Here is a 25254-nt window from a genome sequence, read left to right as displayed (position 1 = left end):
TTTATTCTGTTGTTACTAGCTATTGTGCACAATCCTGTAATGTTCTGTCTTCATTGTGTTGTTGTCTGTCATATTGCCATCTTATGTACTGTGTATGTGCCGAGAGACTGTTTGAAACAAGAATTCCAGGGTACACATACAAACTCCAAAACACTCCTCTCGGCTCTCTCTCCTCTCTACAGCTGCTACCCACTCGACAGTTCTCGGACACCTTTTCTGCGATTGCCTGTTACTTGTTCCGTTAACATGTTGATTGATTCAGTCATGTCTGAACTCTGAAGTAGAGGCGGCAGCTCAAGATCAGGGATCGAGAGTCAGGGGTGCTGATCCCCCTGAGGTCATACAACACAGGACCTTGTTGAGTCGCATCTAAATCCCACCTGGCTTAATGACCACCCCCCCACCCCCCTTCTGTCTTTTTTCCAGGCTCGTCCCCAGCTCCTGGGATTCTCCGGCCCCAGTGTTCGCCCGGGCTTCAAAATAGATTCTCTCAGGAGCAAAGTCGACCTCCTGAAGCTGCCCCTGTCCCTCTCTGCCAAGGCGGTCGGCACTCGGAAGCTGAAGGAGGGGGGTCCGCCGGGGCGCAGTGGGAACGGCCAGAGGGAGGAGGGAGGCAGAGGAGGAGGAGGAGGCGGCGGCGGCGGCGGCGGAGGAGGAGGGGGAGGCGGGGGGACCGGCCACCGCCCCCGCAAGCCCACCTTGAGCGAGGAGAAGTCTCGGAGCAGCACCATGGACACAGAGTCGCAGTACTCGGGCTACTCCTACAAGTCCAGCCACTCGCGCAGTTCACGGAAACACAGGTAAACGCGGGCGAGGGCCCCAAGACCGCGGGTTGACCCCCTACGTCATAGAGCCATCCCGTGACACCGCTGCGGCTGTACATGCCGCCGGAGGTAAAACAGGATCTCGCACACGGGGACCGAACGGCGGACTTCACTTCGTTCCGCTGGTTCTGGGCTTCTCAACGTTTTGAGGCCTTTGTGACAACGTTGTGCGTTAGTGGAGCTTTTCAGTGGCAACCTCTCGTCTGCGGAATATTGTTTCGTTAAAACCCCTCCTGCTGCTGACGTTTCAGAATTTCACCTCAAGACGTGCTGGTTTCTGATGGCCTTCAATTTACATTCGGTTCCTCTGTTTTCATTTCATGTTCACACATGGTTTCACTTCCTTTTCGTTTTTGTTTACTGTCCTCGACTTGCAACTGTAAAGTACCAGTATAAGAGTGCAGTCGATTGGACGGAGATGCTTTGCAATACAAGTGTGTTGCAATTGCTTTTTAAATACTTTTATCACCTGACTGGTGGAATTCATCTAATAACCAATTTCTACTGTAAAATAGTTTTATAGAAACGTGGTGTAAGAAAACCCTGATTGTCACCATGTGACACTTCTATGCATTTCCCATTGTTATGTATCCATCCACTTTCTAACTGCTTTATTCAGTACAGGGTCATGGGGAAATCTGGACCCTATCCCAGCACGCAACTGGCGCAACTGGTGCTATTGCAGGGCACACACACAAACACAGACATACACACTCATACACAGGACCTAGAAACCAATTAGCCTACCAGCATGTCTCTGGACCGTGGACAAGAAACCCAAGTGAGCACAGGGAGAACATACAACCTCCATGGAGATAGCGCTCCAGGAATTGACCCCAGGGTTCCATATCTGGTGCCACTGTGCTGCCCACACACTTGTTTCTAGCATCATTAAAATACAAGTAGTTTAATGAGGTTAAACTTAAATAGGTGAACCTGCTGCTAAATAGTCCATCACAAGACTAAAAGTGCACCCAAACCTTGGGTCACGCTGTTCCCGAGCTGCTCCCCACAGCCAAGGGTTCTAATAAGTTGCGGTGCTGGATTGGTGGCAACATCCTGATGTGTGGATTGTCAAGTAAAGGTTCTGAAGAAATAAGAGGAGAATGCAAGCTTTCGAAGGCTCACAATCTTGTAGGGCGTGTGTCAGATGTTTTTGACATGCCTTGTCTGGATTGGCGGACCACTAAAAGAGCACAGAGTCTTAGTAATGAGCTGACGTGATCAATCACTTGGGCATCTCTTGGTGCTCCTAATTGGTTTGCGATGAACTCTGGAGACATCCCTGGGAATGACCCTAATTAGGTTTTCTCCCGTTTCTGTTGGACGCCAGCTGTTGAACACAAGGCGTTGTAGCAGCAGCACCATCTCAGCAGTAGGGAACCTTCCAAATTCTTTCATCTCTGGTATTTTGCAGACCAACCCCCCCACCACCACCACCAGTGTGAGCACAGTGCAACATCTGTCCGGCCCGAGATTAATCTTAGGCGGATTAGGGCATTGCGTCATCTGGGGAGATCTGATCGTTTCATCCATCAAGCATATGAAAAAAAGTGTCTGATTCTGTAAAAAAAAAAGGCAGTTTTAGACTTATTTTTTTCAACTGAGACAGCACAGTGGGGTTGCAGTACGAATACAGGATGGAGCCAGGTTAAGGTGCAGTGGGGATTGGGGTCTCATCATTTGTCTCGTGGATTATGTGAAAAATCTACAAGTTTAAGCTTAATTAAGCCCTTAGTCGAGGGGAGAAGGCTACAGCGAATACAGGGGATACATTTTGAGCCAGAGTTTCTCTTTTTTCTCTTTCTCTCTCTTCCCCCACCCCCTCAGAGAACGCCGGGACAGACATCGTTCGAAGAGCCGAGATGGTAGCAGAGGCGATAAATCTGTGACCATCCAAGCCCCTGGAGAGCCACTGCTGGACAATGAGTCTACCAGGGGGGACGACCGGGTGAGTGCTTCTTTGGGTCTGCTCTCCTCTCTCTCTGTGCGGCCCATGAGACTTGGGTTTGGCTGAACAGAAGTCAAAAATGTCCCCAAAGGAGAGCATCGGTCTTTCACAAGGCGAAGATAACGTAGATGCCTACGATCAATTTTCTGTTTCTCCGATTTAGGTCTTTTCCTTGGTCTCTGTGTCTCTCATTCCTCTTACCTTTGTCACTCTCTCCTCCTATCCTCTGCTTCTTTCTCACTCATCGCTGATTCTGCTCTCTTTACCTTTTGTGCTCATCAGTTTCTCTCTGCCTCTAAAAATAAAAAGCCGGAGAGATGAACTGTGGGATCCCAGCATTGTGAGGCAGCCTTTTTATCCCTTGGTTTTGTCCCACGGTGTCCAAGCACAATGCACGCCGGAGATGAGACAGCGGGGCGAAGTTCTCTCTGAGGGAGCGAGCGCTGATTAATGATCAGCCGCGGGCCCGGCGACAGCATCGGTCTGGCTCTCTTTGTCCGGCGTCTGGGCGGCCAGAAGCTGCCAGGCTTTTCCCGGACAAGGGGGATCAGCCGGGGATACTGCCGGGATTCTTCGCCAGCTGCGAGCGCAGAGGGGCGACGATGTCGCCATTGTCGGGTCTGCAAACCTGGTGATGCTGCGTGAACCTGTGGTCCCCAAGCACATCCCAGGAGGCGCCTGCGCACGCAGGAGTGAAGAGGCTGAACTGCATTGTTCTCGCAACAGACGTGTACCTTCGGTGTCCTCTATTACAGCCCGAGAGAGAGAGAGTGCTCGAAACCTGCACCTGCGATTGTGTTCTTGGTATTGTTAGAACTGGTTAGCTGGAATGATAAGTGGTTCTGCCAAAGGCCTCGAACAGCTCTAATGGATTAAATCGGGATAAATGTTCATCTGAATGAACTTTGGTCCAGTATATATGGACCGTTCCCACGTTTAGACCTACTTCCTCTCTTCCTCCTTCCCTCACTGCGCTCCGTCTCCTTCCTCTTTCGTCTGCTGTCCCTTACGGTCTTGTCCTCTCCCTCCTCCACGCTAGGATGACAACTGGGGCGAGACGACGACCGTGGTAACGGGCACCTCGGAGCACAGCGTCTCTCACGAGGACCTGACCCGCATCGCCAAGGACGTGGAGGAGTCGGCCGCCCCCGACTGCCGCCGCTTCCTGGGGCCGGCCCTCTCGGGGGCCCTGGGCCTCTTCGCCTTCCTCACCCCGCTGGCCTTCCTGCTGCTGCCCCAGCTCCTGTGGCGGGACCAGTTGGAGCCCTGCGGGACGCCCTGCGAGGGCCTCTACGTCTCGCTGGCCTTCAAGCTCCTGGTCCTGCTTATCGCCTCGTGGGCCCTCTTCCTGCGGCCCCCCAGGGCCACCCTGCCGCGGATCTTCGTCTTCCGCTCGCTGCTCATGGTGCTGGTGTTCCTCTTCGTCGCCTCCTACTGGCTCTTCTACGGGGTGCGGGTGCTGGAGCCCCGCGAGCGGGACTACCGCGGCATCGTGGAGTACGCCGCCTCGCTGGTGGACGCACTGCTCTTCATCCAGTACCTGGCCATCGTCCTGCTGGAGATCCGACAAATCCAGCCGGCTTTCTGCCTCAAGGTGGTGCGGTCCACGGATGGGGCCAGCAAGTTCTACAACATCGGACATCTCAGGTATTTACCGTGCTTGGAGCCCACCCCCCTTCCCTCGGGTGTGGACAAGAAGGGATCATCCGCCTCAAGCAAGTTGGGGCAGAAGCACAGCTAAAGCGATCTTCCAGATTTCCATTTTGCTTAGGGGGGCACAGGAGAGTGTGATGCAACCCAGCGTGGCCAACCCGCTGGAAATAACACGCCAACTCTTACCAGCCCGCTAGATTGTGGGTACCACTGATCATCAGTGGGTGAAACGGAGAGCTTACCATGGATATTTCCTCTTCTACCTGTCAGGGGTTGGTCAGGGCACTGTGGCCAAAAAGCCATCGCTGGTGGGGTAACAAGTTTGTCGGAGCTTTAGAACAGCACAGCTCGTGGTTGCAGAGGTAAAAGGAACAGCAGGTCCAATTTCTCAGACTGCTTATTAAGTTTCAGTAACAAAAGAAATTAATTGGGAGAGAAAAAAAAAGACCAATTTTGAATTAAGCACAAAATCGCGAATCTTGTTGAAAGTACAGTGAGTCACCATGTTGTTGCAAATTGGGAGGAGATTGGGCCCTTATTGCTCATTAGTCACTGAAATGTGACATATGAACGAAAAAGTCAAGGTTGAGCAGCAAGCATTTCACCACAGAAATATTCCGACTTGATCTGCAGGCAAAGTTAATGAGTGCTTTTTGTCGAAAGCGATATCTCTGTTGGATTAAAAGAGATGTATTCACAAGCCTGCTTGTTTACAATGTAATAAGGTTGCTTAAGATCACTTCACAGGCGTTTTGTTGCGTCGTTCTGAATCGCAAACTTGTAAATTGGAATGAGTTACTGTGTACCTTTTTAGTTTTACTGTGGTTTGAAACGCACTGATCGATACCGAGTCTTTCGGTGTTGCTAAAAATAGTGTTGCAGTTCCTCTTCAAGGGGAAGTCTAAGAGGGGGTTTTATCTTAAGAGTTTCACATCGAGACCATGAGAGCATGGCTTTTAGGCTTGAAATCCAGTTTTAGGGCAGTCAAGTGCTCAACCCCACCAAGCTGTTTTTGTGCCTGTTGCTTTAACATTTGAACATTTCAGAGCCCAAAAGGCATTGAAATGTGTTGCTTCTCTCTGTCCCGGTTGCAGTATCCAGCGAGCAGCAGTTTGGGTCCTGGAGCGCTACTACAGTGACTTCCCGGTCTACAACCCCGCCCTTCTCAACCTGCCCAAGTCCATCCTGTCCAAGAAGATGTCTGGCTTCAAGGTGTATTCTCTAGGAGAAGGTAATGGCTAAAATCGAGCAAGTTCCCGAGCAGGTAATCGCAACTGGTCTCGAGATTTGGGCTCGTAATGCGACTGGACGATGTTGGGTCCTGTTGCTCTTGCGGTATACTTTCTGTAAGGTATAGATGCATGATTTTCACAGTATGCGATCCATCCATCTGCAAACTGCTTCCTTCAGTTCAGAGTTGTTGGGGGAGACAGAGCCTATCAAGTTCAAGTTTACATTTATTTGTCACTCCAGTCATATACAAGTATACAGTGGAACGAAATATCGTTCCTCCTGGTCCATGGTGCTAAAACAGACAGGACACTGACATAGACATTGTAGACAGGATACACATAGTGCAAAGTGCGGATAGAGTAAATCACAAGGCAATACATAGTACAATATACACAACACACTGGGGGGATTTAAACCCTGTTTCTGGAATTGGAGTGGGTGCAGGTAGATATCCTGACAGCCTGTGAGAAGAAGCTGTTACAGAGTCTGGTGGAGCTGGCCCGTACACTGCGATATCCTTTCCCAGATGGAAAGAGTTTATGGGAGGGGTCATCTACTATAGTGGAGGCCCTGTGTATCCCAGCAAGCAAGGGGCACAAGTCCATTCCGTATATTAATATATTAACCCAGTTGACCCCTAGTTAGGATATTTTGCTGCTTAATGCGTTTTAAGAAAGGATCCTGGGCATCGCTCCAAATGGGTCCATCTGTTAACCGCTGGGGGAGGGAAACATTTACGGCCGCGCGCTTTGGGTTTTCCCGCGGAAATCTGCAAGGACCGTCGCACTTCCTGCTCATCGTGTGCGCGTGCACTTCTTGCGCTTCCAGAGAACAGCACCAATAACTCGACCGGCCAGTCCCGCGCCATGATCGCCGCGGCCGCGCGCCGGAGGGACAACAGCCACAACGAGTACTACTACGAGGAGGCGGAAATGGAGCGGCGCGTCAGGAAGCGCAAAGCCAGGTAGCGTGCGCTGGCGGGCTCGAGCGCCGACTCGCTGAAGGTCCGCCGGTATCGGGGACGGAACCGGTTCCCTCCTGAAACTTAATCGGGACAGAATGCTTGGTACCCAGCCGATACAGCATTCGAGCACACCTGAATACGGGCACGTTACAGCTAGGCCACCATATGAAAGTGGAGCTGCAGAGCTAATTTCTCAGAGTGGTCATGAAATCTCAGTTCGAAGAATTAATTCACGTTCTAGAAGAAACAACAGATTTCACATTATGCACAGCATTGTGAACTTTACAAAAGCACTGCAAATTGCCATGTTGCTGCAAACTCGCATTCAAGTTCCTCCGAACATGAAGCAGCCCTTCCTGCTCAATAGTCACCTTAATGACTGATGTCATGTGGTTTTTATAATCTGTTCGATTAAAAGATGTGAAAAGAAAATAAAAAAAACGACATTGCAGTTCCCCTTTAAATAGTTAGTGCAACGGATTCAAATGACATTTTCCCTTTCACCTTTCAAAAATCTGATTGATCTTTTACCGCTTTGTATCTAGTGTTTTATGGGTGCACACGTGCAAATGAACTGAGGCTGGATACACTGCTGTGTAAAAGTAGAATGTGTGTCCAATTAACAGATACTTCCACAGCAAACTAACGGGCTCTGCAGCAAAATCCACCATTTTCCTGGTTAAGGCCCCAGAGAAGCAAGTCATCTGGACTAAGCTGTCTTTATAGGTGCATTGCTGCACAGAAAGCGTTTTCACAGGAAGGCGTAGTATAGAACAAAGTTGTCTCTCTTGCAATAAGGTCAGATCAGTTTGGAGCTGAGTGTGGGAGGCCACAGAATGCGGTTATATACTCGACTCTCCATTGAGGGTATTTTTTCATTATATCTTGTATTAACAGTGCTTAATATGGACTTTACCACCTGGTGTTTTTTTTTACATATTTGGCTTCAGAGAGTTGAAATCCTTAACATCCCATTGTGTTCAAGGATTATTTTTACCTTGATGGAGTGATGGTCACTCACACTTTCGTTCTGCGTTGTCACCAACCATGCTACCAACACCTCTGGTGACTATACCGCTTAAAATGCTTTATTTAGATGTTTGAAAAGGAAATGTGAGGGGGGCCTCTTAAGTGTTTTAACCTATAAAGTTGCCCAGAGCTCGGTGACTCAGATCTCGCTCATCTGAGCTGGTAGCCGATTGTGATCAGATTTCCAGGAAAAGAGGTAATTGGCAGGCTGATTTTTACTTTATTAACTTTAAAAAAAAAAGAAAACCACCATTCATTTTGCTTTATTTTCGAGAGGGTGCTTTGTGCTCATGAGACAATCTCAGAAGCAGATGTGACAAACCTGCCGGCTTCTGTCTTTTATTCAAAACCAGTTCTTGTTGTTGTTGCTCCTCCAAGGCTGGTGGTGGCGGTAGAGGAGGCGTTCACCCACATCAAGCGCCTGCAGGACGAGGACCAGAAGAACCCTCGGGAGATTATGGACCCGCGCGAGGCGGCCCAGGCTATCTTTGCCTCCATGGCGCGGGCCATGCAGAAGTACCTGCGCACCACCCGCCAGCAGCCCTACCACAGCATGGAGAGCATCCTGCAGCACCTGCAGTTCTGCATCACGCACGACATGACGCCCAAGGTACGGCGCTCGACCCTGCAACCGAGGCCCTGAACCTCGGAGAGAGACCGGCTCGTGGGTGGTTAACATAGACCTGCTGACAGACAGGCTAGGTGTTATCATATGCAAGGCAGCAATCTGTCTGAACGAGAGCATGTTGGGAATTCTAATGCGGTTAGGTTCGGAGACTGACCAGATCCTCCAGGACTAACCGTACAGAGATAGGTGATGAAGTAAAACTCATAGATAGCCGTATAGAAGTCTCTTCGACATGCCTCTGCGGTTTTCTTGTTGACGCAGGTCATAAATGAGAGGAAAGGACGATATTGTAGGCCCTTGCTTGGTGGCATCCTCTGTCCCACAGACCGACGTAGACCCGTTAACAGATGGGCTGCGTGTTATCTTGTTCAGACTAATAGCTGCCTTTAACAAGAGCATGTAGGGAATTTTCATGAGCGACTTGCCAAAACCTCCTGCTTACCATACCTCTCTGAGGTTAGAGATAACCGGCAAAGTAAAACACATATCCTGACGTCTCTTTAAAGTGCCTCTGCAGTTTCCTCGTCAGTACAGGTAATGAATGAGAGGAAAGGAAGGTATCCTAGGCCGTCTGCCTGGCTTGGTTGTATCCTCTGTCCCGCAGTCGGAGCTGAATGGACGAGTTCCGGCATCGGGAGGGGTTCCTAATACTTTTTCCTCCCCTTTCTTCCTAAATTCAGGCCTTCCTAGAGCGCTACCTAACCCCGGGACCCACGGTGCAGTACCACCGCGAGAACACGGCGGGGCGCGAGTGGACCCTGGTGAGCGAGGAGCCCGTGACCTCCGCCCTCAAGGAGGGGGCGGTCTTCGCCCTGCGGCGCCTGGACTTCTCCCTGGTCGTGACAGTGCGGCGCATCCCCTTCCTGCAGCTCCGCGAGGAGTTCATCGACCCCAAGAGCCACAAGTTTGTCATGCGGCTGCAGTCGGAGACCTCCGTCTGAGACCTGGCGCCAGGAAGAGGCGGGAGGGGCTGGGGGGTGGGGGGGTGGGGGAGACGGGCACTGGAATGGGGGCGCAAGGTGAGCTTGAGGGGTTTGGGGGCACAGAGGTGGAGAGGGGCGCCCCGCGTGCCCGCTGCCGCCTGCTTTTTAACGGAATCTGCCGCCTTGTCTGCCTCTGTAACATGGCAGCCCCACAATGCCATGCGACTTTCCTGTGGCTGTAGCAGTGAGCGGGGAGGGAGGGGTGTACCACTTTTGGAGTGAATCGAGTGTGTGTGTGTGCGCCAGAGTGTATGCAGAGTGTATGCATGATTCAAAGAGCCCGCGGACTCAACCTGAACGCAAATGTACTTTTTCTGCAGTTTTAATTCTGACTGTGTGATGGGTTCCGGCAGATCTTTGAGTGTGAACCCCACGTTCCTAGACTCAAACGCCAGCCACTTACACTTCAGATTTCTGCCTCCTCGTATGAGGGGACAAAAAACCATAAAAACTTAAGGACGTTTGTAAACCTGCATTCTGATTGTAATGCCATGTTTGAATAAGCCTAGCTACGTCCACTGAGAAGTTTTGAAACTGCATTGTTGCTCTGTATTTCTGTAAAACAAATCTTGAGTTGCGTTCCACTGACACTTTGGGACTTTTAATTTCTTCCAGGGCTGTGAAGTCCAGTTTTTTCTGAGAACTGGATGACAGTACTCTATGGCAATTTTTAATAGGGACTGTATTGCACACTACAGCAGTTTTTTTTTCCCTCAAACTCACTCTAAACCTCAGACTAATTGTATTCGGTGCGCGTCTTACAACAACAGTTGGTTTAGTCAGAATAGGGAGGATGTGGAGAAATGCTTGCTCTTCAGGCGGTTGATATGAAGTTGCACGCCAATACATTGGCTTACGGCGTGAAATCTTGTCCCTCTCTGCTTTGGCTAGCGTGCACACAAAAAAGAACACTAAAATGTTCAGGTATATACTATTGTCCTGACGCTGCCAAACACATGCTTTGTAGAAGTGTACAGTATGAATTCCAGTGCTGCACTTTATGTGGATTTTAAAGCATTCGTTTACAGAAAAGCTCTCTACAACCGTTATCACCTGTGACGCTAATCAGAAGCACCCTTTACAGCGGTGTGCTGCATGAGCTCATGGGCTGCACCTTATGCCAGTCAATTTAAAACCCAAAATTACTGTTTCCTGGACTCTTGATTTCACACAGAGGTTTGCAGGTTTGAAAGAATGCAAGGCACAGTTGGGTGGGGGGGATTTTAAGGACTGCACTACGGTTTGAGAGGGCAGCGGTCCACTCAATTGAAAAGAGATGCATCATTTTTTTTACAAACCCCCTGAAAGAATAAATTGGGAGAAGCTTCATATCGACTCTTTTGACTTGCGATTCTCCTAGAAAAATGCTGATCGAAGGTTCTAGTGAAAGTTTTGGGAAGTGTCTGATCTCTATTGTACAGGCTTGTTTGGTTTTTAAAGTATTGTTTTCCAATTGTTTTGACTAACCCCATAGGAAAATAAGCACAGGATTAAGTAAGGATGGGGAGGAGATATACGGTGGGGGGATTGGGTTTTAAGAAGCAGTGTGCATCACGCCTGTGACTCAGCCCTTCGCCTGCAGTGGGCGACGTGCAGAAAATTAGCCGAATATCGTCGTTTTTAGTGTGGCAATGATGGCGAATTTCCGTTTGGAAACCGACCTCATGGAGGGTTTTTGAGAAAGCCCATAGCGAGGAACATGAATCTGCTGTCATTTAAGCGAAGGGAGATAGAAATGCCTTACACAACCGCTGCCGCCTCCTTCCTCCTCGTTGGTCAGTTTCCTTTGCCCAAGTCTTCCTTCGCCTAAGTTCGGTATCCGCTTGGGAAAACAGCCAACTGGTGTGGAGATCGAGCGGTCCTTCATATTGGTTTGGACAGCTGCCCGGGTCCAGCCGAATTCCCCCGCAGAGAAGAGGGCACTGCCCCTGGTGTTGAGCCAGAGGGAAGGACGAGTAGTATCAAGCAGGTGGAAGTGTAACCAAAGCCCGGACTCCTGTTTTAAAACTAAGTGGGGTACGTTGGGGGAGGTAAAGGGAATACGGGGTCGGGTGGGAGCGGTGTGGATTTTTGTGCTTGCGGTGATGGAAATTTTGTGGGCTATTTTTATGTAAGCAAACCCGGAGAAGAAGAACGTTGATCCCCGGTGCATCGTGTCGCCTTGTGCAAGAAGTGCGCCATTTTCGCAGCCCCGGCCTTCCACCCGTTGTTTCGGGGAATGCCAATTGAAATTTTTTTTGGGCGGGGGTGAAGAAAAAGGTCGTTCTTCGCCATTACTGCTGCCACGGCGATGTCGTCAGGGTGTTAATGGTGCCTCGGGCCCCAGCTGTATCCCCCTGCTCCGTTTTTTTCCCAAAAGAATATCGCAAATATCAGCCGCCTTGGCTGGTGAACGGTTTTTTTTTGCAAAAGCCTTGAAGGTGGCGGAAACTAAACCCTGGCTTTAACGTTGAGGTAAGTCGTCAATGAAATAACGGCCTGGAGACCCTAATAAGAAGCCGACAACGGCCCGTCGTGCGGATTTGACGCTACGCGCTGAGCGGCGCAAGGGATTTTACTTGTTCTTATTTCACTGTTCTTGGGAAGTTTACAGGTGTCCTTCTTAAGATTCGGTTCTACCAAAATAACATCCTTTCTCTCTCTCTTTATTTTTTGCGACCTCCTTATCGAAGTAGGTCCTGCATTTAGGCTCTGCTTTCAGACAGTTGAGAACAAGAGTCATGGTAAAAAAAAAAAAACCTTGCAGCTTTGCCAGGTCTCCTTAGATTATCTTGTCCCCCCGTGAAAGGGTTACATGGATCCAAGTCAAGCTTAACTGGACCGATTTGTGGAGAAGGGGTCAGTCTTCAGCCGTCCAATATCTAAATATATATATATATGAAAACTGGCCGAAAATCAACAAGCGCTCTGATTTCGAAAGGGTTTTCTTAGGGACGTGTGAGGCACCTGCCCATTATAAAACCCAACATTTTGACTGCCGTACTTAGCTTTCCTTTTTGTGAACTGATGATTAAATTGTGGGATCCTTTAGCGTTTTAATTTTTTTTAATATCTCCCCCCCCATCTTGGGCGTCATAGGATACAGTCTGAGGTCTTTGAGCGCTGGAAGAGTCTGGTGTCCCGCGTCGTGCCAAATAAATGCCTGACATTCCATTACTTTGTAACTTTTCACAGCTGTCCACCAGTAGCAAAAAATCATTGCTGATCTGAATGATGGAGCTCAATACCTACAGTGCTTACTTTGAATTCATGAATGTACCACGAGCTGTGCGTAGTGTTGAGACTGAACACTTTTAGTCTCGTGGGCTATTTGATATTCCCGTCCTCTCTCATGTATCTCAATGGCGTGTGTGGGCTCTTTCTAGAATTTTCCTCCTCCAAATGACAATTTGGGATGGGGAAAACCGCAAAAAGACTGGAAGAATCCAAATTGTTTAAAAATGTTGAAGTCGCCACTTTGAGCCACTGTGTGTAACCGTCACGCATTGTGTATATAGTGTTTGTTTTTTTTATGATGTCGCATTCTGTGAAGCATTTCAAAGGCGGAAACGTTTTTATAAATACTGTAGATTGTTTTAAATAACGGGAAAAAAAGAAAACTTGCATTTTGTTCAAAAAGGTTTTAATGCATGCAAGTAGTATAACGAGAAATGACACTAAGCTTTTCTTGTGTTTTCGTTTTCTATTTTTTTTAATTCTACAAATGTTTTTAAAATGTCGGAAAAAAACGTTTTTACATCCACCCAGCGGAAAGACGCTGGCTTTATGATATTTGTAGATTTTTTTTTGTGAGTGTGTATGTTTTTTTTTCTTTTGATAATGATAGAACTAAAAGTGTTACCTTTTTTAAATAAACTTTCTCCCTAGAATTCGTTATTTCCTTTTTTTTCATCTGGGCTCATGTAAAGTATTGTAGCGTTTGCAGGTTCTTTTCAGAACAAGGACGAGTGGAGACGCGAATGACAAACAAGCATAAGCTTTATTCGTTTACAACCACACAAAACCAAACACAAGATCTCCACACACATGAGGAGACTGGCGGAACACGTACACATATTTAGGGTGGTAATTACCTAACAACACACTCTACTTTTACAGGACTACACAGGGCACTTGAATTACTAGGACATTATTTACACAGGTAGGGTCAGCCGCTGGTCGTCGTGCTGACCCTCAGACTCTCCCCGGCTACCACTTCCAGCATGCCCAGCGCTACTACGAGCACCTAGGGGCGCTTCCTCCTCACCACCAGGCGAAGGCGTTACAGTATAATTTCCACTCCCCCCGCCCCCAGAGAATAATCTGCAGCCCCCGCAGAAGAAACGATAGTACTTTTTTTATTGCTTGTAGTTGTCACAAAGCTGGGACGTCTGACTTCAACACAATGCGCTTTCTATCACTGCTTATGATCCTTCGATTCACAGGTACCGTAAACCTTATTTTCTGTGAAAGTTTTCAACTAAAATCACATCTTTAGACGGAAAAAAAAAACACTTCTGTGAAATGTACCAGTCACGACAAGATGTCTGCGTACATGTTGATGTAGCAGTGTTTGGCTTCGAACAGCGTCTCATTCGCTGACTTTATTTAACGGTTTTGAAAGAGTTTGAGCTCTTGGTTGATAAACCAGTCAGTCCAAATTCAGGAAGCTCAAAGGGAAATAAGTACACGCTATAATCAAGGACAGACAATGGAAAACCTGAGACCTGACACTCCACTGTGGTGTAACTGCTGTATAAAAAACGAATGTACTTAATTTTACTTACTAATTGTACTGTCCAGATACAGTAAGAATCATGTTTAAAATCCAATGTTTTTTTCACATAGGCAGAGTGACTATATACCCATATAAACGTCATTAGGAAAAAGAATCGGAAGACTTTCAAAAGTTAACAGACAGTTAAAAGGAGACCTGATGGTGTTGTGTGCAAACATGTAAACATTTAGTATTTGTAAAGTCAGAAAGACATGTTTTAAATCCATTTATGTTTTGCATTGATTTATGTTTGCAGAATTGAGGGTGATTAGTATACAAATATCTAACTAAAAATTAAGTGAAACTTAATACCACCATTTTTCCAGTCTTTATGGACAAACAGCATCTAGTTCAATTCAAAATACTTTAATGCTTTAATGCACTAAATAATAATTTAGTGCTGGAGGTTGCTGATTTCTGACTCTGTCGGAAGCTCTTGAGGGGAAGAAAAGTTAACTGCCAGCACAGTAAACCCAAAATTACAATCTGTTTTGAAATAGTGATCTACCCTATAGGAGCATGTTTAAATAAGTCATTTTAAAATGTCGACTGAAGAAGTCACATCTATAAAGAATTCACCTTTTTAAAACGTCGCTCTTTATAGGACGGCGAAGCTATGCAATGCACTGTTCCTCCTCTCCGGGTCTTGGTTCTGTGCTCCAGCAGCTATTACAGGGCTTCTAGTTATCAACTACACGCTTAGTCCTGAAAAAGGGGCTCGATAAACCCAATTGAATAATTAACTAGCTCGGCCGCAATGAAAAACAAGGTGCTGTGGAACTCCAGAGTAGGCTTGAGGGATGCTCGAGGGATGAGGTTTGGGGGGGGAAAAAGACCTTAGTTTCTTCGTTCTGTTTGCAATGTGTGGCTTGACTCCAGTTAAGACCTACAGTATTTTGGTTTTCGGTCCAGTAAACCTAGGTTCAAGATTTAGATTAAGATCTTGGATAGGGTGAAAACTCCGCAATCACGGGAGCTCTGAGGCTGGAGCTCTAGCGACAGGTGTCTCAAACTCAGTACCCTGAAAGTCACAAAGTCTCGGGGTTCTTCTATTTCTTCCAATCTGGGCAGTCTACCAACTGATTTAACCTGACTCTTTTTGAAATTTCACGTGTGTTAGAGGTTTTGTCGGGTCCTTCCCAGCACTGAAGACATGCATTCACTCATTATCTCCAAATAACGGAGAAGCTCCTTCTAACTTAAATAGTAGCCCTACGGAGAATGCAGTTGATGAAATGATTTGACAGGCTTTGTAACTAAGTGGCTCTGCGACCTGTCGATGAGCCTACCTCGCAAGCTCTCCCGCAACAAAACTTAACACACAAATAAATGTAAGGGTGAAGAGCTTAATGTTTCAGTCATTCCAGATAGCAGCAAAGTCACCCACATGGTGCTGTCGGAGATGTGACTGACTACATTATGTAAAGATCAATGGTATCTCTATTAATACATTTCTCAGAATTCTCTGACTAACTTAAGGGAAGTTCTTCAGCTCTTAATTAATTTCCAGCTGTTAAATCTGTTGACTGTTGCCTTTCTACTAAGTTATTTCAAAGTTCCAGCTCCCTGCTACAGAAGCTTAAGTGCTTGTCAGAGCTGTAGTGGGTTTTACTGGCTGAAGAGTCAGTTACATCCATCTGAGGTCCCCAGGACCAGGGTCGTGGTCCCCTGCTCCAGAAAATAACATGAAAAGTAGGTGTCGAGGGGGAAGAATGATTTTTACAAAATAATTACTCTTCTCCTTTCATTTCTGCCTCACACATAATATAACATAATGACGAATATGAATGCAGAAGTGTTACTGTGGGGCAGCCCTTGGTTTCGGCAGTTCTTCTTGGGATGACCAAGAGAGTTTCTCTTCTGCTCATTCAAATAAAAAGCTATGGCACAATTAAGAAGGCAGAACCGAAAGGCTTGAGCTGTGATTTCCCGCAAAAATGTATCATGTTACCCAATGTACGTTGAATAGCATGCTTATCAGAAACCTGGGACGTAATTTACTGAATGTCGGGGATAGAAAATTCCCATCCTGGAGGGAGCTAGGCCCTTCTTTATCTTAATCCAGTCCTCCACGTTCTCACCCATTCATCCAATTCAGGGTTGCAGGGGAGCCGGACCTATCCCGGCAACAACAGGATACAGCCCCAGTCCCTCGCAGGGCGCACTCAGACACAGACCGCTCACACTCGCACTCGCACCAGGGTCCGTGTTCCCAGACGTTAGTTTACCCACCAGCATGTCTTCGTACCTTGAGAGGAAACCGCAGCACCCGGAGGAAAACTCCGGCAAACCCAGGGGGAACATGCAAACTCCACACAGACAACACCCCAGCAATCAAACCCGGGTCCCCAGGGCTGCAGGGCAGCAATGTTCCACTGTGCCCCCCTGTACCTTAATAAATCAATTAATTATGTTTTCACAATGTCAAGTGACATTGTGAAGTGACATTGTGAATTTATACATAGGAAGTATATTATTATTATTATTTTTATTAAATGGAATAATGAAATGTCCAACTGGAATTAAACATGTACTACTTCTGTGTTAGGTCAAAACTGGTCCCGTGATGGTTAAGTTTTTGGTCACCTGCTCACAGCATTCTCTGTGCTGTCTCAATGGAAAATGGACGTCAAATAGTGGATTTTGTAGTGATGGGTGGAAAACACTGGTTTAAACAAACACAAATGCTAGATCTTGCCATGGCTAAGATATTCATTTCCTTGACTGGACAAGACTGCTCTTTGCTCCTACAGATATGCTTTACAGCAACCTGCGTTTTGTACGTTAAGGTACGTGTGTCTTTTTTGTGAGCCATTGACAAAAAAAGTAAATGTCAATAAACTACATGATACGAAATTTAAGGTTTTGCAGTGGGGAAAATCTAGGTCTTCCCCAAACTTTTAATAAATACGATTCTTTGCTCAATATCACCTTGTAAAGCGTTTTCAGCTTCTAGGTTTCTTATTTAGACCATTTTGTGTTTTTTAGATTATTTAGACTCAGGCTGTTAGTGATCAAGGAAGAGAGCACAGCGTGCAGCAATGTCAGAAGATAAAGGGTCTCACACTTCTTGCAAAATGAACTACAAAGGCAGTATAGCTGTCAACAGGAAGCTCGAGGGGAAAAGTCTAGCTTGGTGGTCTCGTGGGGCTGTTAATATGGTGCAATTAGTTCCTTTCTAAAAGCAGACATCAAGCTATAACCTTGATAGCATGGGTGGCCATCTACACATCCACGGGAAGCTGTGCCTCATGAAGTTAAGGCTCCCTTTTCTTCCCGCGTTTTCACAACACATTTCTTGGTCCTCCTCAGAAGGCCGGGGGTCTGTCTGTGTTACCTCGAGATCTTGTCCGCAGAGGCGCGCGATGCCGAGTGGGACTGATCTTTAGAAACAGTTTTGTTCAGAAGCCACTTCCCCACAGAAAATCTGCCGAAAATTGAAGGGGCTTAAAAAAAGTGCGAAACACAGAAGGGCACCATGGAGGCCCTAAAAAAAACAAATGTAGAAGGTTGCTGTCTTCTAAGGTTGTCTGAATGAGGTTAACCGGACAAAAACGAGATATTGAAGAAGCTTTACCTTCACTCAGCGCCTCGTGTTTGCATTTAGTTGGTTGATCTCTAAATGAAACTGAACTTTGACAGCTATCAAATTTTAGAACACAGGCGAGCTCTTTGGCGACTACACTTACTCACCGGCTTCCATAAAGCCGACTTTTTGTAAAAAGCTGTGTGCAGTCTCGGGCTTGTTCCACGTTGCCCTGTGTGCGTCTTCACTTGTCGGAATTAATTTCCACTGTGTTTTTCCACAGTGTCACCCTTTTTGTGGTGGCTGAACAAAATGCTGGTGTTGTGAATATTTGCCGACTACACTTGAAAAGTTCAGTTTTCTTATTAAATTACTGCATGGTGTACTGTAATAATAATAATAATATTGTAATATTTTCATTTTATTGCAATATTATCACTGTCCTCTTGTAATAATATTGACAACAGTGGTCAGTGTGAAGGTTTTAAGAGTAAGAGTGCCTTTCGACGTATGGAAATTGTGTCCTATGTAAAGTTGTGTGGAAAGTGTACCTGAAGTAAGTAGGGAGTTTACTCCCCTTCGGTGTAAACAGCTAAAAAATTCTAAAAATGAGTTCTAAAACTAGCTAATAATGAATTGTGTATTAATTATGCTAAACCTTTGAGCGACACAATTCAGCGAATGCCTCTAAAAGACCTGAGACTGGTACTGTGTTTACGACAAAGACAAAATAATCGAAAAGGCCCCAAATTATTGGTTAATATGTTTCTTTCCATTTGCAGGTGTTGTTACTATGGTTCCTCAAGAGCTCGTCAGATTGAAAGGGGAGCCACCCTGTACCTTAATAAATCAATTAATTATGTTTTCACAATGTCAAGTGATGCTGCAGAACAGAATTTATACATAGGAAGTATATTATTATTATTATTTTTATTAAATGGAATAATGAAATGTCCAACTGGAATTAAACATGTACTACTTCTGTGTTATGTCAAAACTGGTCCCGTGATGGTTAAGTTTTTGGTCACCTGCTCACAGCATTCTCTGTGCTGTCTCAATGGAAAATGGACGTCAAATAGTGGATTTTGTAGTGATGGGTGGAAAACACTGGTTTAAACAAACACAAATGCTAGATCTTGCCATGGCTAAGATATTCATTTCCTTGACTGGACAAGACTGCTCTTTGCTCCTACAGATATGCTTTACAGCAACCTGCGTTTTGTACGTTAAGGTACGTGTGTCTTTTTTGTGAGCCATTGACAAAAAAAGTAAATGTCAATAAACTACATGATACGAAATTTAAGGTTTTGCAGTGGGGAAAATCTAGGTCTTCCCCAAACTTTTAATAAATACGATTCTTTGCTCAATATCACCTTGTAAAGCGTTTTCAGCTTCTAGGTTTCTTATTTAGACCATTTTGTGTTTTTTAGATTATTTAGACTCAGGCTGTTAGTGATCAAGGAAGAGAGCACAGCGTGCAGCAATGTCAGAAGACAAAGGGTCTCACACTTCTTGCAAAATGAACTACAAAGGCAGTATAGCTGTCAACAGGAAGCTTGAGGGGAAAAGTCGACATTTCCTGTGTAGCTTGGTGGTCTTGCTGGGGCTGTTAATATGGTGCAATTAGTTCCTTTCTAAAAGCAGACATCAAGTTATAACCTTGATAGCATGGGTGACCATCTACACATCCACGGGAAGCTGTGTCTCATGAAGTTAAGGCTCCCTTTTCTTCCCGCGTTTTCACAACACATTTCTTGGTCCTCCTCAGAAGGCCGGGGGTCTGTCTGTGTTACCTCGAGATCTTGTCCGCAGAGGCGCGCGATGCCGAGTGGGACTGATCTTTAGAAACAGTTTTGTTCAGAAGCCACTTCCCCACAGAAAATCTGCCGAAAATTGAAGGGGCTTAAAAAAAAGTGCGAAACACAGAAGTGCCAAATCTAAACTGTGCCAACATGCACCATGGAGGCCCTGAATAAAAAACAAATGTAGAAGGTTGCTGTCTTCTAAGGTTGTCTGAATGAGGTTAACCGGACAAAAACGAGATATTGAAGAAGCTTTACCTTCACTCAGCGCCTCGTGTTTGCATTTAGTTGGTTGATCTCTAAATGAAACTGAACTTTGACAGCTATCAAATTTTAGAACACAGGCGAGCTCTTTGGCGACTACACTTACTCACCGGCTTCCATAAAGCCGACTTTTTGTAAAAAGCTGTGTGCAGTCTCGGGCTTGTTCCACGTTGCCCTGTGTGCGTCTTCACTTGTCGGAATTAATTTCCACTGTGTTTTTCCACAGTGTCACCCTTTTTGTGGTGGCTGAACAAAATGCTGGTGTTGTGAATATTTGCCAACTACACTTGAAAAGTTCAGTTTTCTTATTAAATTACTGCATGGTATACTGTAATGATAATAATAATAATAATAATAATAATAATAATAATAATATTGTAATATCTTCATTTTATTGCAATATTATCACTGTCCTCTTGTAATAATATTGACAACAGTGGTCAGTGTGAAGGTTTTAAGAGTAAGAGTGCCTTTCGACGTATGGAAATTGTGTCCTATGTAAAGTTGTGTGGAAAGTGTACCTGAAGTAAGTAGGGAGTTTACTCCCCTTCAGTGTAAACAGCTAAAAAATTCTAAAAATGAGTTCTAAAACTAGCTAATAATGAATTGTGTATTAATTATGCTAAACCTTTGAGAGACACAATTCAGTGAATGCCTCTAAAAGACCTGAGACTGGTACTGTGTTTACGACAAAGACAAAATAATCGAAAAGGCCCCGAATTATTGGTTAATATGTTTCTTTCCATTTGCAGGTGTTGTTACTATGGTTCCTCAAGAGCTCGTCAGATTGAAAGGGGAGTCAGTTCTTCTGACTGTTCCAGGACACAAGCAGCTAAAATTCATCAGAATATCATGGAAGTCTGGAAACAATAACATAGTGGAATACACAAACAACACAGACTCTGTTTTGTTTTACCCAAAATATAAAAATAAGGCGCAGTTTGAAAAGAAGGATTACTCTTTACGCATTGGTCACCTGGAGGAGGGGAACATCGGGCTTTTTAAAGCAGTAATGATTGATATAAATGGAATTGATACAACTGTGGCAGAGTACAGCATAGTAATACAAGGTACATGTCTTCAGCTTCTTATTTTGCTTGACTTTAAAACATTGATCCAGAAACCTTATTGATCCTGGCCCTACAGTATCCTAGGCTGCCTTATTTTGCCTAGTGCGAAGAAGGGACAGTTTTTATCTAGATTGTAATTTCTGTCTGATTGTATTTACAGTCCCTTTATGTCTGCTTATTCATACGACGGTTACTTTTAAGTATGCTTGAGCTTTCAGTATTTCTGTTTCAGAGAAAGTGCGCACCCCAGAACTACTGGTGAATTACATTTCTAACATAAGCCATTCCTGCAATGTATCAGTAACATGCTCCATTGGTAGAGAGGTCTGGGCAACCTACTCCTGCAATCAGTTTAGTTGTCATGCGGTTTTGGAGAATTACACCAAAGCTTCAGGCCTGCAAATTGATGTCTCTCTGGACGGCGGTGCCATTGTGTGTAATGCAAGCAACAAAGTCAGCTGGAATACCACATCTGTGGCACTAAAAGACTCCTGCACAAGTAAGTGTAACAGTACAAGCAAGCATGACAGCACACGTAGGTATGATAGCACAAGTAAGTATGATAGCACACGTAGGTATGATAGCACAAGCAAGCATGATAGCACACGTAGGTATGATAACATAAGTAAGTTTAACAGCACAATTAAGCACGATGGCACACGTAAGAGTGACAGCACAAGTGTGATAGCACTAGTAAGTGTCTGGTGGAAGACTTTTTATGTCTTCTAAAATTTTATGTCTTCTAAAATTCACGTTTTGCCTGACACATCATTTTGTTCTAATCAAGCCTGTTCCCTTCGTTTGTGCTGTCACTGATGAGATTAACCCGTCGTTCCAGGCGAGAAAAAGAATTTCATCTCTCAAATCATCATCATCGGCATAACCCTGGTCATCATCCTCCTCATCATCGTCATCTTAATGTGCATCTGCGCTACAGTAAAGTTCAAAAAGTTCAGCAAAACAAATACAGGTATTCATTCTATAGACAAAATTCAACAGGCAATAGAACTAGAGACAGACATGTTGCCAAATACTCCTTTGGGCTTCTGCACATCAGTATCAGAGATCTAGATTTTGTTATGGTCAATAAACCCTGTTAGATCTGCACCAGCACGTGAAGAACAGAGGACTTGGACTTTCCAGAAGCAGGTGATATTTCGTGCATGATTCTGTAGGCTTTCAATTGCTTGGGATTACAACAGGAAAGTACAGAATGTACTATACAGAGTCATGTCTCTTTAGGGAATGTAGTCATGCATGCACTGGTGATTTTTGTCTCTTAACTTTCCCTCGTAACCATGTATATCACATGGGCTTTTCGAAAAATACACATGACGGTAACACGATTTTCATTTCACGAACATTCTGGAAGCTAAATACAGTCTTGTTATTTTATCAGTGTTTGTAAAAAAAAACCTGATCTAATCCAAGTGATCAGATGAGATCAAGACACTTCTTGAAAGAAAGCTATTTAATTTTCCTTTGTTTTGTAATAGAAGAAATACATATTTTCCTAAAACATTGCATATTTCAATAGCTGTAGACTTGTTTGAAAAAAATCCAATTTTTAAGTGCTGTCTCATTGTGAAAGCGGTGACCAATACATATGACAGTAGTTTTCACTTAATTACTGTATTGTCATTCCCTGTCATATGTCCCTAAGCTTTTTAAGAATCAAACTCTTTAATACAAACAAAAGTGATTACACTTTAAAAAAGGAGTCCGTGAGCACTAGATCTTGGGGTTTGGTCCTGTTTTATCTCAACTGGATCAGTTCCAACATTTTTCTCAGGTGAAGAGCTGTTTATGACTTAAGGAAACAGAGAAAACCTGCTGGAGTCTGAACCCCAAAGACTAGAGTTGTGACGTTTCCTACTTGGAAAGACTGTCTCCATTTTTGATGAAAAAATAGAATCCTGATGTCAAAGCTGTTTGGAGTTATGGGGGGTATTTCTACAAAAAGTCTTTGTTTCTCACACAGAGTTTCTAACATTTAATACAAATTCAATGACCTCTCTCTTTTTATGTGAATAGACCCAGAGCAAACCAGCAGCATGTATGAAACAGTGAAGAACAATGGGCAGGTAATGTTGTCACTATCGTCAGAACCTTCTCCCCAGACTAGATTTGAAAAACTTTGTATAAGAAAACCAAAATATATATATATATTATTAGAAGTATTGGGCAGCATGGTTGCTCAGTGGTTAGGTTCTAAAGGGCCAGTGTGTCTGCAAGTGCTTTATTCCAGCTCATCATGTTAATGGCTTTAATGGGACTAGCTTGATAACATCGGGTGCTGCCCTTTACAGCTAAAAAACAGCACTCCAGCATCAGGATCGGATACCCCTGCTTGGAAGAGTTATGTGATTCTTATTTACAGTACTTATGTGTTCATGAGCGGGGCCAACCACATGGGGGCGCTGTTGTACAGTAAATGGAGGACACACCAGCTGACAGGAGCCCACTCTGCCCTAGTGGCACAGTTGACAGCTGAGCTCCAAGCCTCTGTGCCTCAAACGAGTGCCATCCGTGACTCTCGCCCTCGATTCTTCTGGCTGTTCACATTTACCGCGCAGTTGGCTAGGTGAATCAGGACAGAAGACAGCAGATTTCTAGATTAGAAAGAATGTGGGTCACTTGCTTCTGCCTTTTTTTGTTCTCATTTTTTGGCTAAAGGGTTTCTTTTGTCTCGCCTTTTTTGCAGGAAAGACCTGGGAACCTCCCCTCCTCTGGAATTCAGACTGTGTATGATGTGATGCAGGGGAACAGATACGTTGGAAAGCCACAGAGCCTGGAATCAGATCCCAGAAGTATATACAGCACCGTGCAGAAATTTAATAAAAGAGACAGCCATGCAGTCCTCATCCAGAGTATTGAGTCAAGCAACGCTACTGGGTGACACAGCTGCTTAGTTCCTGGAGGTGACGATACTCTCTTGACCAGGTTGTGGTGCTGGGAAATTCCTAGTGCCTTAAGGAATATACCAAAGCTGGGATGGCAGTATAATAGCATCAGGTATGTAGTCTGTCCAGACCAGACCTGCCAAGTTGTTTCACATCTGATGAAGAGGAGTAGATCTGTGCTTTAATGGACAAGAGGGAACACTGCAGAATAGAGCATGTGATGAAGACGGCCAGGGATGATCACTGTCACACATCATGGCACCATCTGCATTGTGAAGAGTGATTCTCTTCCATTAGTGAGAGATCAAACCAATAAGGGATCCACACACCCTCTGGCTGGTGGGACAGGTGTCACTGCGGGAGATAACCGCTTGTGCTCTGCAAAGTCCGATCATGGTGACCCCAACACTCTTCCTCCCTGATTCGTCCGCCATTTGGTTTGATCGCACAGTATATTCTCCCCGGAACTTCCATTGCTCTTTAAATTTGCTTTGACTATATCCCCGGAAGTTCCACTGATGTTGCAATTCTTTAAGATTGCTTTGACTATATCTGTGGGGTTCTCTGGGAGGACAGAACCCTATTTGGGAATACTTTTCATCTTGTCAAGAAAAGCATTTGTGCTGACTTCCCGTTAATAGTTGTGTTGGACAACATCCAAAAACATAGGGATAAATTTGATCTAGAAACTTTACCCCTTAAATTACTAATAATACAAATGCAGATACCAGAATGTACAGTAAGTGCTTTCACTGTGACTGTAACTGAATGATACATACTGCTATTTCTATGCAGTATTTCTTTAAACCGTGTTGGGGTTCACCAGAACTGCATCACTGTCACAATATTTGCAGTTGCACTTTAATTACCCAGGGGACAGGGGAAACCCACAGAGAACTGAAGACCTGAAAGCTGAAAAGTCCACTCAGAAGGGAGAAATCCACAGTCACAACGCGCCTTATGGACAGCGTCTCAGTAGTATCCTACTGTACATTAGGACATTCCCATACCGGTGGAACTAATAGAGTCTGTGCTACTGAAAACAGCTATAGTACCAAAGCCTGCAAAGTTTTGTCAAGAGACTTATATTTATTCCTCTTCCCCTGTTTATCACTTTTGTCTTTTTAATTTATAAAAATAAAATATTTTTCTAACAAACGTTAGCAATCCCTTGGGATGCCGGCTGATTATTAAAAGGTCTGTTTTGGTGTTAAACCCTGTGGTACGGCCAGGCAGGGAGTAACGCAGCAAGCTGTGGGGGTGACTGTGATTTCTGCTGTCTGTTTGTCGAGTTTGCTTCATCTTTTTTCCAGGCTTTGCAAGCTCAACAGTTTTGATTCCCTGTTTTCTAAACAGAGACGTCTTCTGTGGTTGAGAAGTGCAGTTCCCATCCGTACATTGAGCTGTTCCTCTTTCTTTTCCTACAGCTCGGGGATTTCCCAGCAGAAGTGCTCCGTTCTGCTTCCCCAACTAAACCTTTACTGAAACCCGATCAGGCAGCTGGGAACAAAGTTCCTTTTCGCCACATCAGCCTGGCGGAACTGTAAGAGTCAAAATCAGTTAGTAAAATAGACACTACAGCATATACACGAATATGGCACCAGCAAGCGCAGGTATCAGTCGGAATAGATTTAATCTCACAACTCAAACCACTCAAATACAAGAGCA

General features: G+C 45.1%; 1 protein-coding gene and 1 long non-coding RNA gene across 4 annotated transcripts; both read left to right on the top strand.

Moving 5' to 3' along the window:
- The first annotated feature begins 426 nt into the window (after positions 1-426).
- On the top strand, positions 427-9257 carry vangl2 (VANGL planar cell polarity protein 2). The gene is made up of 7 exons (XM_069188510.1): positions 427-800; positions 2655-2775; positions 3815-4422; positions 5523-5659; positions 6490-6625; positions 8033-8264; positions 8963-9257. The coding sequence occupies exons 1-7, from the start codon at positions 730-732 to the stop codon at positions 9221-9223; spliced, it is 1566 nt and encodes a 521-aa protein (XP_069044611.1). The 5' UTR covers positions 427-729; the 3' UTR covers positions 9224-9257.
- A 9325-nt stretch (positions 9258-18582) lies between these two features.
- On the top strand, positions 18583-24744 carry LOC107076347 (uncharacterized). Of its 3 annotated transcripts, XR_011189369.1 has the most exons (6): positions 18583-18778; positions 20366-20683; positions 20916-21182; positions 21522-21653; positions 22718-22767; positions 23388-24744. It is a non-coding gene; the product is annotated as an uncharacterized lncRNA (long non-coding RNA). The 3 variants fall into 3 exon arrangements; XR_011189370.1 differs by lacking the exon at positions 18583-18778 and having other exon boundaries at positions 20309-20683; positions 21471-21653; XR_011189368.1 differs by lacking the exon at positions 18583-18778 and having other exon boundaries at positions 20324-20683.
- The last annotated feature ends 510 nt before the right edge of the window (positions 24745-25254 follow it).

The sequence above is a fragment of the Lepisosteus oculatus genome, chromosome 4 (assembly GCF_040954835.1).
Source record: "Lepisosteus oculatus isolate fLepOcu1 chromosome 4, fLepOcu1.hap2, whole genome shotgun sequence".
Lineage (NCBI taxonomy): Eukaryota > Metazoa > Chordata > Actinopteri > Semionotiformes > Lepisosteidae > Lepisosteus > Lepisosteus oculatus.
The sequence above is the reverse complement of the archived record's forward strand: the minus strand, read 5'-3'. Positions and strand labels throughout refer to the sequence as shown.